This window comes from Lutra lutra, chromosome 3 (genome assembly GCF_902655055.1).
Source record: "Lutra lutra chromosome 3, mLutLut1.2, whole genome shotgun sequence".
Taxonomy (NCBI): Eukaryota; Metazoa; Chordata; class Mammalia; order Carnivora; family Mustelidae; genus Lutra; species Lutra lutra.
Genome location: NC_062280.1, coordinates 190253270 through 190273431, shown reverse-complemented (window position 1 = coordinate 190273431; position 20162 = coordinate 190253270). Strand labels below are relative to the sequence as shown.

At 37.9% G+C, this 20162-nt stretch overlaps 1 protein-coding gene and 1 pseudogene across 1 annotated transcript in view; one reads left to right on the top strand and one right to left on the bottom strand.

Annotated features, from left to right (window-relative positions):
- The window catches only part of PCCA (propionyl-CoA carboxylase subunit alpha), a 405781-nt gene that overhangs the window by 243534 nt on the left and 142085 nt on the right, over window positions 1–20162 (bottom strand). Inside the window, exons 9-10 of the mRNA XM_047720325.1 lie at window positions 10313–10391; window positions 5861–5963 (exon numbers count right to left, since the gene is read on the bottom strand). Of these exons, the coding sequence (XP_047576281.1) occupies window positions 5861–5963; window positions 10313–10391 (182 nt within the window). The remainder of the gene's footprint in view (window positions 1–5860; window positions 5964–10312; window positions 10392–20162) is intronic.
- On the top strand, window positions 17351–18688 carry LOC125094791 (G2/mitotic-specific cyclin-B1-like; annotated as a pseudogene).

Below are 20162 nucleotides of genomic sequence, written 5' to 3'. Positions count from 1 at the left end.
CATGAGTAGGGGGCAGGGCATAGGGAGAGAGAGAGAGAATCTCCAGCACACTCCCCACTGAGCACGGGGCCAGACACAGGGCTCAATCTCACGGCCCTGAGATCCTGACCTGAGCTGAAATCAAAAGTTGGAGGCTTAACCAACTGAGCCACCCTAGCACCGGTGAATTTGAATTTCAAATAAACAACAAAAAATCTTAATAAAAATAGGTCCCAAATACTTATTGGGACATATTTCCACTTAAAAAAAAATACTGTTTATCTGAAATTCAAATTTAACATGTATCTTATCAGCTAAATCTGGTAACCCTGAAGCATGCTCTTGGTTAGTATTTTTGCACAGAATGTTTGCTTCTAGGAATAGATTACTCTATCTTCATGATTAAGGAGTAGTTACATATTACTGAATGCATATATTAAGTTCACAGAAGTAAAGGCTATTCTAGAAGCCAAAAGGCTAGGCAACAATTTTTTTTGAAGATTTTATTTATTTATTTATTTGACAGACAAGAGATTACAAGTAGGCAGAGAGGCAGGCAGAGAGAGAAGGAAGGGGGAGCAGGCTCCCTGCTGAGCAGAGAGCCCAATTGCGGGGGCTCTCGATCCCAGGACTCCGGGATCATGACCTGAGTTGAAGGTAGAGGCTTTAACCCACTGAGCCACCCAGGCGCCCCTAGGCAATAATTTTAACTGAGAATTGCTATGCAACTTCTCTGTGCAAGTCACTTTTTTTCCTTATGGATTATAAATAGCAATATATCATCTTAGTATTATATATGGTGCCAAATATATAAAACCAAAAAAAGAGCATGTAAACAATAGTGAACAATAAAATGAGTAGTTAACATATGAATGTAAACTTAATTTTTAGTAATAAAACCTATCTAAACCTCAAGAATGATTCCAACCAAGCAAAGGGAAATACTGCAGTAATGAAATGCCAAAAAGCTGCAATTTCATTTTTAAGTCTCAAAGGTAGCTGCATGAAGTACTGCCTAAAAAACACTTTAACACTAAAAAATACTTTAACACTAAATTTATTCTACTTCTTTTCATCCTAGTTGACAAGGACCGAAAGCAGACTGTGTGTCCAAGAAATAAAGCCATGATGACCAAGAATTCTCAGAAATATTTCTAACTATAAAATATTAGATTCATATATAGAATTATATTTGTTTTCTCCTAAAGTCCACTTAGTTTCCTAATTCTTTTTTAAAAAATCTTGTCATGGGGTCATCTGGGTGGCTCAGCTGGTTAAGCAACCAACTTGATTTTGGCTTGGGTCAAGATCCCAGAGTTATGAGACTGTCCCCAGTGGCTATGGAGCCTGCGTAAGATTCTCTCTCTCCCACTGCCCCATTCCTTGAGCAATCTCTCTCTTACGAAAAGAAAAAAAAAAATTTTATTTCCTAAGCATTCAACAAAAATAGTATTTTTAAAGATTCACTTATGAATCTTTAAAAAGATTTTTAAAGGAGGTGGAGAGGCAGAGTGAGGAAGAAACAGAATCCTCAAGGCGACTCCCCACTGAGCATGGAGCCTGACCCAGAAGTTGAGCCCAGGACCCTGAGATCATGAGCAGAAATCAAGAGTCAGCTGCATGGGGCCCCTGGGAGCTCAGTCAGTTAAACATCTGACTTTGGCTCAGGTCATGATCTTAGAGTACTGGGACTGAGTCCTCCCCCCACCCCCCAAAACAGGTTCCCTGCCCAGTGGAGAGTCTGCTTGTCACTCTCCCTCTGCCCCTCCCCCTGCTCATCCTCTCTCATAAATTTTTAAAAATCATAGTAAATAAATAATTGGCTACTTAACCAACTGAGCCACCTAAGCATCCCTCAACAAAAATAATGTGACAGTGATTTATTCCACTAAATAAACAGACTGAGTGACTAGACGATATAAAGAGTGCCTTTAAGGGAAGTTAATACTTAAATCCCTCATGAGTTTTGTTTTGTTTTTAAGATTTTATTTTTTAAGTAATCTCTATACCCAGGGTGGGGTGTGAACTCACAACCTGGAGACCAAGAGTCACGCTCCACTGACTGAGCCAGTAAGACAGTACCCCATCGTGAGTTTTGTTCTGTTTTCTTTTACTTTTAATATAGCTTTTTACAATGTGCAGGTCCTCAATGTGGAAAAATCTCCCAAATACACTGCTTACTGGAAAAAGCTTCATGATAACAGATAACAGGGTGTCCACAAAATGCAAGCCATTTAGTAACCCTGGATCTAATCCACAAAATGCCAGGAGTGCCCAGGTGCAGAAACACAGGTTAAACCACACAGAGTGGTGCCATTGCCACCACCAGTGCAGTCTTAGCATAAGAAAGGACACAGCATGTGAAAAATAGGTTAAAAAATAGCAGGATATAACAGTGCCTGCTTCTAGGGACAGAGACCAGGGGACTTGGAACACAGGTGAAAGGAATGCTCACTTTTCATTGTATATCCTTTATTATGAGCACAAATTCCCTCCTATATAATTAAATACATGCAAATTGAGGAAAATAATTTAACAAAAACTTCCAAGCATAGACCAGATATGTAAACACCTATGTTACTGATTTAAGTTACTAGGAGACACTTTCACATATGTTTAAAATTATCACCTAGATTATATGGGATAGCTAATGAAAATAAACTAAAAGCTGATGTAGATCTATAATTACTTAACACAATCTGACAAACACTTATCGAGTATTAGTAATGTCAAAGACAATGGCCTGGTTGCTGGGACCAGCAAATGAATAAGACCTACTGACTGCCTTCAACTGCCTTCTTGGTCTATTCGAAAAGTCAGACAATTCAAGATAAAAAATCAATGGTCATTAAACAAATATGGGACAGGTGGGGAATACAGAGAAGGGGTAAATTAATTTTGCTTGTACAATCATACAGAAAGGGCAGCCCAAATATCTCCCCTAAGTTACAGACTTAAATAAATATCCAAGAGTCTAATCAACACCTACACTTTTGTATCTCTATTTATTCAGTAAAGTTGCAGGATACAAAATTAATATACAGAAATCAGCTGCATTTCCATACAATAATGAAGTAGCAGAAAGAGAAATTAAGAAGACAATTCTATTTACAATTACACTAAGAACAAAATACCAAGGAACAAAATTAAACGAGGAGGTGAAAGACCCGCACTCAGGAAACTATAAAACACTGTTAAAAGAGACTGAAGATGACTCAAACAAATATACAGCTATTCCATGCTCGTGGACTGAAAGAATATTGTTAAATATCCATAGTACTCTAAGTCATCTACAGATTTCATGCAATCTCTACCAAAATACCAACAGCATTCTCCACAGACCTAAAACTAATAATCTTAAAATCTGTATGAATCACAAACGACCGCAAATAGCCAAGGCAATTTTAAGAACAACAAAGCTGAAAATATCACAATCCCAGATTTCAAGATATACTACAAAGCTACAGTAATCAAAACAGTATGGTACCGTCACAAGAACAGACATATACATCAACAGAACAGAGTACCAAGAAATATGACAAAGGAGACAAGATTATACAATGGGGAAAAGATAGTCTCTTCAGTTAATGGTGTTGGAAAAACTGGACAGTTCTATTAAAAGAATAGAACTGGACCACTTTCTAACGCCATACACAAATAAACTCCAAATGAATTAAAGATTTAAATGTGAGGCTTGAAACCATACAAATCCTAGAAGAGAACACACAGGCAGTAATTTCCCTGACATCAACCACAACAACAGTTTTCTAGATATGTCCCCTAAAGCAAGGGAAACAAAAGCAAAAATAAACTACTGGGACTACTCCAAAATAAAAACCTTTTGCACAGCAAAGGAAACCACCAACAAGAAAAAAGGTAACCTACTAAATGGGAGGAGATGTTGCAAATTATCTGTTTAATAATAAGGGTTAATATCCAAAACATAAAGGAGAGGGGCACCTGGCTGGCTCAGTCAGTGAAGCATGTTTCCTGATCTCAAGGTCGTGAGTTCCAGCCCCATGCTGGGTGGGAAGCATACTTTGTGTGCGCGCGCGCACACACACACACACAGCAATACAGTATTTACCAGACCTAAACATAACATTATCATATAATCCAATAACACTTCTCCTCAGTGTATCTAAAAAAAAAAATATGTGTATGTCCATAAAAAGACGTAACAATGTATTCATAATATCAAAAAGCTGGAAACACCCTGATGATCCACCAACAGAAAAATGGGTAAATTGCAGGGTATTCAAACAATGAAATATCACTGAGCAATTTTTTTTAGAGTTAACAGTAACAGCCTCATGGAAACATCTCAAAGATATGTTGTATAAAAGAAGTCAGACATAACCAAAATATGTTGTATGACTTCATCTATGTAAGTTTAAATACAGGCAGAAATACTCTGAAGTGTTAGAATAGGAGGTACTTTGGCGGCCAAGTAGAGGGACCAAATGGGAAATTGTTATGAAGAAATCTTCTGATGTCACAGAAATGTGCTATATGCAGATCTGGATGGCTGCTGTACAGCTAGCTATACATGCGTGCATGAGAATTTATTGAGTTGTACCCTTAAGATTTGTGGACTTTACTGAAGAGATGTGATATCTCACTTCAGAATATCTAAAACAAAAAACCACCACCAACAACAAAAAACCCCACTAACTTCAGAAATACACTACATTCAATGTTTTAAGACTACGTGCTGATTAGATATATTTGCACATTTTTTCCCACTCTGGAAAACTGGAGGATCTAGATGAAGATCTTCTACCCATAAAAAAATATCTAGGGCACTGGGGTGGCTCAGTCAGTTAAGCATCTGCTGTCAGCTCAGGTCATGATCTCAGGGTACTAGGATCAAGCCCCACATTGGGCTCCGGGGGAGGGGGGTGAGAGAGGTCGGTGCCTCCCTCCCCTTTGCCCCCTGCCAGCTTGTGCACTCTCTCCCTCACTCTCTCTCTCAAATAAATAAATAAAATCTTTAAAAAGGCTATGTAAAATTATAATTAATTTAAAAAACCACAATGACAAAATTGAAGACTTCTATTATGCCTCATCGGAAAGGGCAAGGGCAGCAAATAACCTATTATTTTAATTTTGTGGCTCTCTGTTCTCTATATATTCTATATATACATAGAATATACATATATTCTATAAGTATATCTATAAATTCTCAATATAAGTAAAACAATACTTAAACTTCAGGAGGATTTCAAATTTGGTGTTTACATTTTATCAATTTTAATTCAATTCACAGCCATAAGGTTCTTAACAGAAGACATTCTTAACAGAAATGAAAACTTCAGGAGACCCTGTCTTCTTCCACGTGTTATTTCAGAAAACCAATTTTTTTGTCTTGCTAAAATCCACACCCCACAACTGCTTTAGCAGTTAGATTAAAACCTTAATCTGAATAGAAAAAATTATTTACTCATCTCTATACTAGCAGCTCCTAGAAGAATGCCTGTCTCAGTGAGCCATGCAGACATTTGGTGAATCGAAATGGTAGGAGTCCAGATCAAGCACTTCAAAAAAAAAAAAAAAAAGAAAGAAAGAAAGCAAGCAAGCCCTGTCATGGCCCAGTCTCAGAATGGGACTGAATGAATCTCTCTAGATGCTATGTTTATAGCTTGGTCGGACAGCTTGGAACTGTTTCTTTGCAGGATTTTTGTATCCCTCCCTAGCTAACCAACATTCTGGCACTTTGATGAGAAGTATACCAGATTCCCAAGGGAAGTGATCAATTCATGTAAATTTTCTATTCTGAAGTTATTAAAGCATATCAGAACAATTCACAATCATTCTAAATGGAAGAAAGAAATGATTTTTTTTTAAGTCATAATAAGAAAGCATCTTAAGATGTACCAACCTGGATTTCTATATGACGAGGGTTATCGATAAATTTTTCTATTAGTAGTCTATCATCACCAAAACTAGAAGCAGCTTCTTGAGATGAAAATCTAAAGCCATCCCTAATTTAAAAAAAAAAAAGGGGGGGGGGGAGACAATCAAACTAACAAAGCAAATACAGCCCTCAATATAAAAGAAAACAAAGCACTTAAATATTTATTTTGGTTTATGAACAAAGCAAAGAAAAATTCACTTAATGCACAAATAACTAAATTGACTTTCATTGACCAACAACTCCTACACTCACCAGCTTCGTGACCTGGGGTTAATGATTTAACTTCCCAGACCCTAGATTATATAATGAAATAGGAATACCAATACTTAGTTCACCAACTGTTAAAAATTAGATGTTTTTAATAAACCACAAAAAATTCCATTTCCTCACCCCTAACATATTTAAATTCCACTAATAAAAAATTTTTTCAATGCATATTCATTTGACTCAAGAGTCAGAATACGTACACAAAAATGCAAAGGGCCAACTTGGCCAATGGCTTGACTGGGGCAAAACTATAACGAAATACTCAGTGAGAATGAACATACAAACAAGAGGAGGATCCTCAAGAACATTTTATGATATTTTTCATGATATTTTAAATATACACACATAAATGTAACAGCCCTCACATACCCATACACATCATTACAACTTTGTCTTTTGAAATTGTTCAAAATTAATCATTAAAAGATAAAAGTACAATTTTTGAAAATAAAAATATGGACATAATTATAGGTTTATCCATTTTCTTCCCAAACTACAATAAATTAAATTGTTATAATTAAAATACACTCACCAAATTCATATACTATGAAATGGGCTCACTCACTATTAAAAATGCACACTTGCAAAAAAAATTGCACACTTGCTTAACTAAAACTTAGTATATTATTGTCCATTCACTGATATATTCAGAATGTAGTTTAATTCTTTTTACATATCACTAATAGTTTCTTAATCTTCAGATTAAATATCTATACTTAAATACAACATTAAAATTCGTCCAACCTTTTAATTTGCAAATATTCCATCTGGCATTATTAGAAATATATGTGCTGCCAAAGCGAGCACTGGCATTATTAGAAATAAACGCCACATTTGTTTTTGTGCTTAAAAAATACAACACAGCAAGTAAACAATGACCAGAAGATAAATTCGAAACATATTGCAACAATTCCCGTTTCTCAGAATTCTCAGGGAAAAGGTATCAAGTTTTCTTAGTCCTCTATTACTTCTTTGATTTAGGGGAATGGAGTTTTTAGACCTCTGGAGACTGCAAACCTCAAAGAAACTAACGCACAATGAATTATTGTTTCCAGTAACATATGATCAACTTTTTATTAGATGGGGTATGATGATTCACAAAGAAAAAACAAAGCTCATTACAGTTTGTCTCTGCTGTAATGACTAAGGGCTTTCATGTTGCATTTAAACCAAGAATGCTAGAGAAAAAAATCAAAATCACCCAAATAAATGATCACATTCAAAAGCATCACCAGGATATTTTGGAGCTCACGGAAAACTACTTTTTAAAAAACATTTGTTATGCTCAGTTACACACTGATTCAACAAGTTTTTTACTCATCATGAAACCATGAGCCCGCGGCATATTGAGGTGGTGGGAATACAAAAATAAAGCAGAAACTGCTCTCAAAGCACGCAAAGGCTAGCAGGGGTATTCCAAAATGTAAACGTGGTCAATTTTCCATTGCGCCTTATTTCATTGAAATGCAGACAGGGAAAAGCAAGCCAGAAGTTAATATGAAAACATGAGTCTACCAACAACCTTCCTGATTCTCACCATAATTTAATATACAATAACAAACACCGTTAAAAAATAATAATAATAAGTCTTTGAGATGTTCTAGATTCCAAGATAAAGCCATAGATGCTACTTTCCTGAAAACACTTAAAAGAGATGTTCCAAGAGGGACACACTCCTCCGAATAAAATAATAAAGCAGTTACTGGCTACAAGGCTTTCCTTCCAAAGAAGGCTAAAATTTTTGTGGATCATGCAAAAAAAATCCCCCCCCGCCAAGAAATGAGAAAGGAAGGAGTACATACAACGTGGCACTTTAGCAACTGGTGACTCTATAGTCTCTCAACTTTTCTATAGTTTAGATTCTTCCAAAGTAACAGGGGCTATAGAGCGACGTTTATCAAACTGAGAACAATATTTTAGACAGAAAATTTACTCCCTAAAAGATGCCCACTGTATGAGTGAACACAGTGATTTCTGAAAATACCAAATGCTACATTAAAATTCATTGGTTAACACCAGCACAGCAAATCTCAATGCCAAGAAACTGAAGAGTTATCTTCACCATAAAACATGTTGCGAACAGTAAGCCGTAGAGAAATGAGGGAGAAGAAACCCAAGATCCCAAGAAGAATAATGAAAAATAAATGCTAAGCTTAATTGCTACGTAAGTGCCATACAAAAAAGGCCACACAAGAAGGAAAAAGTTACAGTTTGCAAAATACATATCTCCTAAAAAACCATTAAGTTGTGTTTAATATCCTTACTACGTCATTCTTCCCTACCCAGAAGTTAGAGTAAACAGATCGTTTTTTCCAAAGATGGCCACAGCATTATCTCCCATTCCGTGTGTTTACTCTAGAGAACACTTTTGCCTAATCATGCAGCACAGAACTTCTCAAAGTAAGGTTTACAGTGCAAGAAAAGAAAATGCATAGGACTGCACAGAAAACAAATTATATTGAAATACAGGATTGAAATTATTTTCTAAAAGCAAATTTGGTATATAATATATGGATGGGGTTCTTTACTCATAATAAGCTCCAAGAACAAATCTAATAATCACGGTTACTTAGAGATATATTAGCACATTACAGTTGCTGAAGATATGTGATTTCCAAAGCGGTAGAAAGTTCCAAAGATACTACTACTCTTGAAGTTCATTGCCTACGTTGGAGGAAACACTAAATCCCAGTTAGAGGCAAGTGAAAGAGGTTCTTTTTTCTCTCTTCCAGATGCATAAAACTCCTCTGAATTTTATGGGACTAGGAACTCAAAGGTTAAGAACTCATGATCTAGTGTATAAACTTCACAGAGCAAAGACTGACTCTGTTTTTTGTTCATTGCTGTATTCAGGAGCACTACTAAAACAGTGACTGCCACACAGGTTCTCAAGTATCGTCAGTCCATGCAATGAGTGAACTCGTGCTCGTGCCGTCCGTCTCTGCTACCACTGTCACTAAGAGTAAAGCTGGGGTTTAAAGAGTAGTACATCATCTCTCGCCACCCCACAACACAACCGATTACTTTCTCTGGTGCTCAACCAAAGAAACAATGGTGTTCTGAGACAATTTTCTAGCAGAGATAAAACCATCTGTGCAAGTCTGCAACCTGGTGTCCTCCCAAGAGATTTTAAAAGGTAATGTATTGCCTCAAGGACATTTTTACCTTCTTCACTTGAGAACCTAATTTCTGAACTAGGTTTGTACCAGACAGCTTTTGCACCAACCGCTCTGGACCTCTGTCTTTGAGAGACTGGGGGAGTGGGGAGGAAAGGAAAAGCAAGGGAAAGGGAGAAAGGAGAACCATCTGGAAGACCACAATACTTCTGGGTAGAGTAAGAGCACTGAAAGGCAACATAACATGATAATTAAGTCATTTTTTGTCTCCTCCGACCCTCCCCAAGCCCCGCCCCAAAAAAAAAAAAAAAAGACAAAAAACTCTTCTGCCAAATGTGAAATAAAAACACAAACCTAAAGAGAATCCCCTAAAACCTGTTTGTACTAGGCAGTTTTTCAAAAAATGATTTTCTAATCATGTAAACATTGCATTGGGCTTTTTAAACTGTTTTTAAAAAGTTACTTTTGTTTCTGAAACTAGTATGCTAAAAGAAAGTGGTCTACCTTTACAACAGAGTGCACTGTATATAAAGGACATTTAGTAGTTTCAAATTCAAAAGGAAATATACTCCATGGTAAAAAATTATCAAAGTAGTTTGCTATTTTTATAGACAAGCAATGGAAAGTGTGTACTGAATAACACATAAGCAAATGAAATTATGACTGCCTTTTAAATGTGACTGCTTCAAATCTCTGCCCACATTCAGAATATACAGCATCAAACGTTAGTAGCTTTTGTCTAGAAAACAGAATCATGACCATAATTTTTAAAAATATGCTGTAAAAACAAAAAGACAATCCTTTGTTAATGCTTAAGAAAGTAAAAAAGCCTTTCAATAACAGAATAATCATCAACAAAATATAAACAAGGAAGTTTTCAGCATAATTTCTATTTTTTCCCACCTAAAAGAGTAAAAATGAGACGGTTACTATAATTATTCCATTACATTTTTGGTATCTGTTTACTTGTCAGTTTAATAAAACTCTAGTAACTGCAATTTTCATCAAAAGTATATTTTGGACAGCACCTCACCTGGTCTCTTCATCATCCCAGGCGATTCGCATGCCTTTCCCACCACCACCTGCTGAGGCCTTGATCATGACGGGGTAGCCTAACAGCAGGGAAGAATTAGACAGAAGTTCAGACTTTGATCATCTGGATGCATGAACATGACAACTGACCACATGTTCAATAACGCAGAAGACAATAACTAATTTATTTAAAAGTTCCTTTTTAGTGTCAGGAAAATAGCACCAGTGTAATGATCTCATATATATTTTAAAAACAAAGAGTGTTATCATTTCAAAAGAAAAGGACTGTTTGTATCAAATAAATACAACATTTTCCCCAGTAATGAAATAAAAAGCTAAAGAAACATAAATAAGTTGTTTGACAATAGATTCCAAAAACATAAGTAGATATAGTATTAGTTAAACAAAGATAAGAAGCAACTTTTAAATAATATCAAACATATACATACACATACAATATTCCCCAAAAGTGCTGTCTGCGTGCATAACAAATTAAATTCCCTTTTCCAAAAGTAATGATTTACAGTATTTGAGGCATTTTTATCTGAAAAGTCACAGAAAACCCCCACAGTTTTTATCAGCAAGAACTGACACAATGATGTGGGGGGAAATCAAGTCACACAGTTATTGTACTATGGGTGGAAACAGAAGTTCCAGGACTCGCTGTTACGGGTGAAAAGGCTACTGCACCATTTATACTCATCCGACAGGGAGTGTGGACGCTAGCAAGTAAGATGAAAACACACAGTAAGGCCTGAACAAATGATCTCCAGCTAAAGTTTTATACAACAAAATTAAATCATAAAATTATTAATAACTATTTAGATTATTATAAGGCAAAAATTTTGACAGCTTGAGTCACCTGCATCAATTTATCAAGAAAGGCTATAAAAAAATCTCCTTGCTTAGAGGTTTTCCAAAAACAAGATGGATACATTCACGTCCGAGACACTTGTTGATGATCTTTTCTGAAGAAAAAGATCAGTGAGTGCTTAAAAGACTCTTCCCAGCCTGTGATGCTCAAAGAGCACTACATAACTACAGGATCCTAGAGGAAAAGGAAGAGAGGGCCAAATGTCATAGACCTTTAACCCCAACCCACAAATATCACTCTTAACTTCAACGGAGTTAAGATGGCAGTTGCTTTCTGTTTCATAATTAATTCACTTTTTAAAATTCTGACATTGCTTATGTTTACATGGGACAGCATTTTAAAAGCAATGCTAAGTGCAGTGAGAAGAAAGACTAACGTACTTTTTTCACATTGGTAGTCTAAGAATCTAGGAGGAAAAAGGGGGAAGTACCCAATAATTCTATCCTTGGAAATTCAGAAGAGAAAGGTATCATAGGAAGGGAACAGAAGAGAGATTAAGGAAAACATATGACAGCAAGAGCCGTTAACATGAGGCTATGAAGGATGAGTGGGATTTGAACATTTTACTCAGGAATAGCAGGAATTGGTTTTAAAAAATGACTAAAATAATCCAGCTGGAGAGCATCCATGGGATGGCAGAAGAAAAAGAATTAAAATATAAATTAGAGAGAAAATATGCTTGTCCCTCTCACACATCCAAGATCCTGCACGAGAGTGAGAAGAAGGGAATGTGTGTCCTTCCATGCTGTAGCCTCACCATGAACGTCACATAAAGGAATCCAATTGAACTCATTAAAGATGAATTAGCCTGTTTTGGAGCAGTGAAGAAATAAAATCTAACAATGAGAAACTGCCATGCCTGAGAAAACGTTTTCACAAAAAATTTAAACAAATGGATCCATATGCCCCCACCAAAAGAAAAAGTTGTATCAATTCACATTCCAAAACTATTTATCCATATAAGCAGGAAACAGGAAACCACAAGAGGTAAGATAGCTACATCCCTTATCTCTGTTTTCAGTTCCCTCTGAGAATTAGGAAATTTGCAATTACTCTGATTCCAGTATTAATCTCGTCTTGGTTATTTACTATGGGCCTGGGCTATACAGTGATTTGTGAGGTTTAAATAAGACTGGGAAACGGTCCTTGGTCACAAGAAACTAGATGGAGAAACAAAACACGAAAAGTGATTTGTCATTGGGAAACTACTATACGTTCAGAAGAAGAGAGACGTGGCTAGGCACCAGGGCAGTGTGTGATACGGCAATCACAACATGGCCCCCATCAGGAGGCGATGCAGCATCAGACCTGGCAACACGTGCAACCCGGAAAGGCAGGACTCCCTGACGGAACAGGCCAAATGCAGCTCAGCCGGGAGCGAGAAGAAACTGGCATAAGCTAGTGACATTATAGTCACCAACTCAATGTAATTTCTAAACTATAACTGGGACTAATATAAAGCTAAGGTTTTCTACTCAACTTCTTATGCCAAGTCAGTCATTAAATTTCAGATAGAACATATTTTTATGTTGCCACCCTGCCATGGAGAAACTAAACCTCGCCATTTGGAGAGAGGGGAAAGAACATTCCACACAGATGATGTTAAATCCTATCAAAAAGCCCAGTCTCTCATCCCTACTTTCCTATTTCCTATTGCATCTCTGCAACTCTAATTGGGATAAGTTATGCGGTGCCACGAAATGGAAGAAAAAGGTAAAAAAGGATTCAGCCAAAAGTTGACATTCCCGGAAAAATCTGAAATAATCAATTTGTTGTCGATCACATTCCTTCACTTTACCTGGTCTAGGCACAAAATTTCCACTAATGTTCTGTCCCAATTTATTATCTGCCGGAGTACTTACTCCTGCGTTCAGCTTTGGTCTACGATGCAGATCTTTAATTTATGTTCTTCAGTTGCCATAGGTTTGAAACAGAACCACCTTCCTTACAACAAACAGAACAGAATTCTCAAGTTTTTTAAAAGGAGAAAAATCTCTTGGTATGAAAAGACCGCTTTAAAAAAAAACATCTCAGGTCCTAGTGGTGTTGGCACGTTCTCCCTCACGCTTCTCATCCTCTCCCCGGATGCCTACTCCCTCTACCGGACCTCACCGCCCGGACCACCCAGAGATTCACCCAACTCCGACATGCAGGGAGTCTCCAGTCTTTATTTCCTTTCCACCAAAAGAAATGGACTAAATACTACATGAGACAAAAATTAAGTACTTAAGAAAATACAGAAACTCGGGTTACCAAAGCACTATTCCTACGTTTCTGTCCTCAGACCTCAAGGACAGGTCTGGTCTCCCGTCCCCGCAGCAATCAGCAGGTTTACTTTCCACCGTAAAGCAGCAATCCTCTAACTTTCCACCACATTTTCATTCATCAACTCAAAAATATACACTCAGTAAATACTTCATGTGCCAAGCACTGATGTGGCTCTGGGGGATACAAAATGAACAATTCAGAAAGTTCTGTGCTCTCATGGCCTTTACCATCTAGCGGAGAAAGATGCGTGAGTACGCATGTGCCTGAACGTACATACGGTACACGTGTGTGCAGTAATACACATACTTCAGGGAAGACGGGGACAGTGACAACAACAGAAGGAAGTGACTGGGGGTGATCAGGGTTACTTCTCCTTGAAGGCTTCTCTGTAAGACGGAAGCTGAAAGTGAGGCTTGACAGAGCTGAAGCCAGCCCTCTGACAACCAGTGAGGAAGGAACACTCCTGATGGAAGGAATGAGCTGGAAAATTACTAAGGAGAGGGTAGCAACCTAATGTTGGATTTCTGAAGCTCACTCTGGCTACTCTGCAAGGCCTGAACTGTGGAAGGGCAAGGGTAGGGGGCAAGGGTGGGCACAGGGAGACTGAGTAGGAAGCTTCTGCAGTGTTCCAAGGGAAAGCCAGCTGCAACCCCCACCCTGCTCGCAGACAAAGGCTGACTGGTTCAGAGGTAGAGTCAGCATGACTTGTTGACAGTTCGGATGTTTGGCTATGGATGATAAGGAGAGGAAGGAAGAGTCTAGAGGCTTCAGCACTCTCTCATTTTGTTATGGAATACAGGTCCAAAAGATCAATTTTTTTGGACCAACTAATAGCACTATGTTGCCCCACGCGACACAATACGTGACCTCCCCGCTTCAAGCAAAACCTGTCCCTATACATGGCAGCATAACCTGGTAACATAAAGCTGATAAACGAAATGACACCTTAATGATGCAACAGTCATAAAATAAAGAATTTTATGTAGTTTTTCACATACGGTTTCTTGAATTAAGATTTCTCAGAACTTAATGACTGACAGAGACAAATGGTTAAAAAAAAAATGAAGTATTTCACCTTTCCTATTCCTAATTTGGTGATGCAAATCAGAAATCTTTCCAAAAGTATAAAAATTATTGGTCTTTTTTTAAAGATTTACAAGCAAGCGCAGGGGGAGAGGCCGAGCGAGAGGGAGAGAGACAATCTCCAGCAGACTCCCCACTGAGCAAGGAGTTTGACACATGGCTAGATCCCAGGACCCTGAGATCATAACCTAAGCAGAAATCAAAAGTCACATGCTCAGCTGACTGAGCCACCCAGGTGTCCCCTGCCTTCTTTTAAAAACAGCTGGAAGAGCACCTGGGTGGCTCAGTTGGTCAAGCAACTGGCTTCGGCTCAGGTCATAATACTGGAGTCCCAGGATTGAGCCCCACATCAGGCTCCCAGCTCAGCAGGGAGTCTGCTTCTCCCTCTGACCCTCTCCCCTCTCAGGCTCTCTCTCTCTCTCTCAAATAAATAATATCTTTAAAATAAATAAATAAATAAATAAATAAATAAATAAAATAAAATAAAAACGGCTGGAAAACACTTAAAACTGCAAGGCCTTTATTTCCCAAAAGAAAGGTTACAAGTTAAAAGAAAACAAAGGCTATTTTAGAGTAGGACAGTCCTCCAGATGGACAGAACAGGATCTGATAACAGAACCTCAGAAGAGAGAACAAAAGAACCTGGGGTAAGAGGGAGACGGTTCCTGAGACAGCCAGGAAGGAAATCTCCAGATAAAGTTGTACATTATAATTACAGGGAAATCAAGTATTAAGCATTGCATTTGTTAGATTCCCTTTTTCTCCTTTAATGTAAAGGGTTCACTTACGATTCTAGTTTGGAGTTTGTGTGTATGTGTGGGGGGAGGGGTTAGGTGGGAGGGGTGTCCTTCATGAAAGTGATATTTTTGGAAATTCCTAGGTGACTTTGCAAGCAATATTCCACAATTTGAATTTAACTGATTGCTTCCTTGTTATCACATAAAATTAATAATAAAAAAAATTAAATATCACATAACTGATATTGTACCCTAATTCTTATGACACCAGAAAACAAAAAAAAGAAAAAAGAAAAACAAAAAGTCCATTTGTCTATTTCCTGATGACATTTGATTATTTGATTCAGATGGTGTCCATTAAATTTCCTCATGAAAAATATGCCACTTTCTGTTTATAATTAGCAAACAATCTATAGATCGACACTTGGAAACTGAATATCCTATATTCTACCCAACAGTAATAATAAATGTGAATAATTCTTGCTTTATATAATTTTTACACTTTTTGTAGCAAAATGAGTTTTAAAAAATGATGACAACTTTTTGCCTCTCCTCACTGTTGTTTCTCCAGTGGCTAAGAGTTCCTGGAGAAGAGAACATAAAATGGTACTTACTAAGTAAATGTATTAATTTATAATTGCAGTAGCTACAAATCATTTTATTTTTACTACTATAATATATTTCACTGTACAAACAAACCAAAGCATTATCTATTCTACTAGGAAGAGATATTCAGATGCGTACATACAATGCTCCCATGAGTATTTCTGAATGTGTTGCTTGGAACCCTGTGTAAGAGTTCCTAGAGTATATGCCTAGGACTATAACTGTTGGATAGGATGCAAGTTATAAAGTCTTTATGAAAAATCTAATTTCTTCACTATTCTTTATCTCCATGACCACAACACTTATACGAACTACCATCACCTGCCTCTTCACAGGACACCTGCAGTGGCCTCCAAACACAGCTCCCTATCACCACAGCTGGTCACCTCGCCTGTACTGCAGTCATCGGAATCCTCCAGTATATTTATACACACACACACGTAAGATCACCTCTCTCTCTTGCCTAAAACATTCACTGAGTTTACATCAGACCAAGAAACCATAGATGTTTGAAGAAATAGAAATTATGAACTCAAGGACAGGAAGCACGGAAGGTACAGAGAGATGGCCTAACATATACTTGTTGAATCACAATACCAGGTAAGGCTATGAAAGAAAGCTTTAAGAAAAAAAAGAAAGAAAAAGAAAAAGGCTATAATATGTTATATAATATGTTATTATGAACATCAATTAACTGACCTATTAAACAAAATAAACCTTAACACCCTTTACTCAAAGATGATGAAACCCAAACACACAATAAAATATTTATATATATTACATATAATATTATAATATTCACAATGTTTACAATCCAATCAAAAATTAAGAGACGCATGCAGATGCCTCGGTAGTGCAGTTAAGCAACCACTCTTGGTTTCGGTTCAGGTTGTGATCTGAGGGTTGAGACAGGAAGCCCCACCTTGGGCTCCAGGGGGAGTCTGCTTAAGACTCTTTCCCTCTCCCCTTGACTTTCTTCCCCTACTCCCCCATCTCACCCCCCGCTCACTCCCATGCATGCGCGCGTGCTCTCTCTCTCTCTCTCTCTCTCTCTAATAAATAAATAAATAAATAAAAAGAAAAGATGTGAAGAGGGATGCCTGGCTGGCTCAGCCCACAGAGCATGTGATTCTTGACCTCAGGGTCATAAGTTTGAGCCTCACATTGGGCTTAGCAACTACTTTAAAAAAAAAGAGAGAGAGAGAGAGAGACATGTCAAGAGAGAGGTAAAATGTAATCCACCTCAGGAAGAAAACAGTCAATAGAAACAAACCCAGAAATGAAGAACCTTAAAAGACCTATTATAAATTACAGCTATTACAAACACTGTTAAGTATGGGAAAGGATTTTTTAAAAAATTATCAACTAGCCCGGCGTGCTGCGGCAGAACGGCTGTTGAGCTGCGCGGGGTTCAGGTCCCCGGCTGGTTGGTGACTCCCGTGCTCTACTTCTCCCCACTGAGCTGCTGCCTGGTGAAGAAGAAGCCATGGCACTCCGGGTCACCAGGAATGCAAAAGTTAATGTGGAAAATAAGGCGAAGATCAGCATGGCAGGCGCAAAGCGCGTGCCTCTGGCCACGACTGCGGCCTCCAAGCCCGGGCTGAAGCTGAGAACAGCCCTCGGAGACATTGGTAACAAAGTCAGCGAACAACCACAGGCCAAATTGCCTCTGAAAAAGGAAGCAAAAACTTTGGTTCCTGGAAAAGTTATTGCTAAAAAACTACCTAAACCTTTGGAGAAGGCACCCGAGCCTGTGCCAGAACCTGAGCCCGTTAAAGAAGAAAAACTTTCGCCTGAGCCTATTTTGGTTGATACTCCCTCTCCAAGCCCAATAGAAACATCTGGATGTGCCCCTGCAGAAGAATATCTGTTTCAGGCATTCTCTGATGTAATTCTTGCAGTGAATGAATGATGTGGATGCCGAAGATGGAGCTGATCCAAACCTTTGTAGTGAATATGTGAAAGATATTTATGCTTATCTGAGACAACTTGAGGAAGAGCAAGCCATCAGACCAAAATACCTACTGGGTCGTGAAGTCACTGGAAACATGAGAGCTATCCTTATTGACTGGCTAGTACAGGTTCAGATGAAGTTCAGGTTACTTCAGGAGACCATGTACATGACTGTTTCCATTATTGATCGGTTCATGCAGAATAATTGTGTGCCCAAGAAGATGCTGCAGCTGGTTGGTGTCACTGCCATGTTTATTGCAAGCAAATATGAAGAAATGTACCCTCCAGAAATTGGTGACTTTGCCTTTGTGACTGACAACACTTACACTAAGCACCAAATCAGACAGATGGAAATGAAGATTCTAAGATCTTTAAATTTTGGTCTGGGCCGCCCTCTACCCCTGCATTTCCTTCGGAGAGCATCTAAGATCGGAGAGGTTGATGTTGAGCAACATACTTTGGCCAAATACCTGATGGAACTAACTATGTTGGACTACGATATGGTGCACTTTCCTCCTTCTCAGATTGCAGCAGGAGCTTTTTGCTTAGCACTGAAAATTCTTGATAACGGTGAATGGACACCAACTCTACAGCATTATCTATCATACACTAAAGAATCCCTTCTAAGTGTTATGCAACACCTGGCTAAGAATATAGTCATGGTGAATCGTGGGCTTACAAAGCACATGACCATCAAGAACAAGTATGCCACATCTAAGCACGCAAAGATCAGCACGCTGGCACAGCTAAATTCTGCACTAGTTCAAGATTTAGCCAAGGCTGTGGCAAAGGTGTAACTTGTAAACATGAGTTGGAGTACTATAATAACTGCAAATAAAATTGGCACCATGTGCCATCTGTATATACTATATGTTACCTTTACTGACTTTAAATAAAGTTTGTGGTCCTTCTTACTTATACCTTAACTCATTTGAATGTCGCTACTTTCCTACTTGAGGATAACCTAAAAGTTGTGTTAAAGGTACGGTGGGGAGTATAAAAAGTGCTTTCAGTTTATTGAGACCCAACTTACATATATAATTGTCATTCGTGTGGTTCTTGTTTTATGTATTTGGCTTTTGCTTTCTTAATATGGATTACTTTGGTCATGAAGGCATTTAAAGCCCTTCTGTAGGGCATATGTACAGCCCTGTAAGCCCTGTCGTCTTGGAGAATATGCAGCCTCTTTCGGCTTAAAAGCCTGCCACCTCACCTTTAGATACTCCCCTCCCTGTTTTCTGTTTCTTCCGGTGGCTGCTGCCATAATTCCAAGTTTTTATTTCTACCACTATTTCTTAAATTATCAACTTTAGTATCATTTTTTTCACCTGCAGAAATAAGAACTTTGTATTTTAAACATACTTTTTCATTGTTGATCAAATAAAAGTAGATCCTCAAAACAAAGTATCTAAAAAAGTTGATTTACTCCTTACCCCCCACTTCTACAGCTCAATCCTGTCCATCTGAAGGTATCAACAGTTTGGGATAGATCCTTCGATGCCTCTTCTATAAACACAGACGCGCATATAAATTGTTACAGGGATATCTAAGAAATGGAATCATTCTATATATAAGTAATTCCTTTTAACATGGATAGGCCTTCCCTGTATTTGGGCATTACTAAGGGTATACTACAGTATATTCATTCTGTTGTTGACCTTCACATTGTTTTTCCTCTTTGCTACTACAGACAAATGTCTTTATTATCATTAAATAACATACTTTCCTTTCTGTACACTGGGATCTCCAGAATATGTATGTACTAAATTTTGGCAGGTACTTAGCAAAAGAAAGACCGATGACTTTCTCAGTGTCCTCAGCAGTGTACAAAAGTGCTGGATTCTCTGTGTCCTTGCCAGAACTGAAGGCAACGATTCTCCAGCTTCTGCAAACTTGGCAAAAAATCTATCTAGTGTGCTGTTGTAATTTATAATTTTGATGACTAGTTGAATAAATTTTTGTTGAGTACTTATCAGTAAAAAAAAAAAAAAAATTATCAACTATACTTCAAGAAAAAAAATTATTTCTGGAGTGCCTGTGTGGTTCAATCAGATAAGTGGCTGACTCTTGATTTTGGCTCAGGTCATAACCTCAGGGTCCTGGGATCAAGCCCCACAATACAATCCACGTTCAGCAGGGACTCTGCTTCAGGATTCTCTCTCCCTCTCCCTTTGCCCATTCCCCTACTATGTCTCTCTCCCCCCAAATAAATAAATCTTTTAAAAATTTTCTAATCAACAGAAAATGATGATGGTGAGAGAAACAGAAAACATAAAAAAATTAACATTTGGATCCCTAGGTATAAAAATAACTGAAAGGAAAAAAGTCCA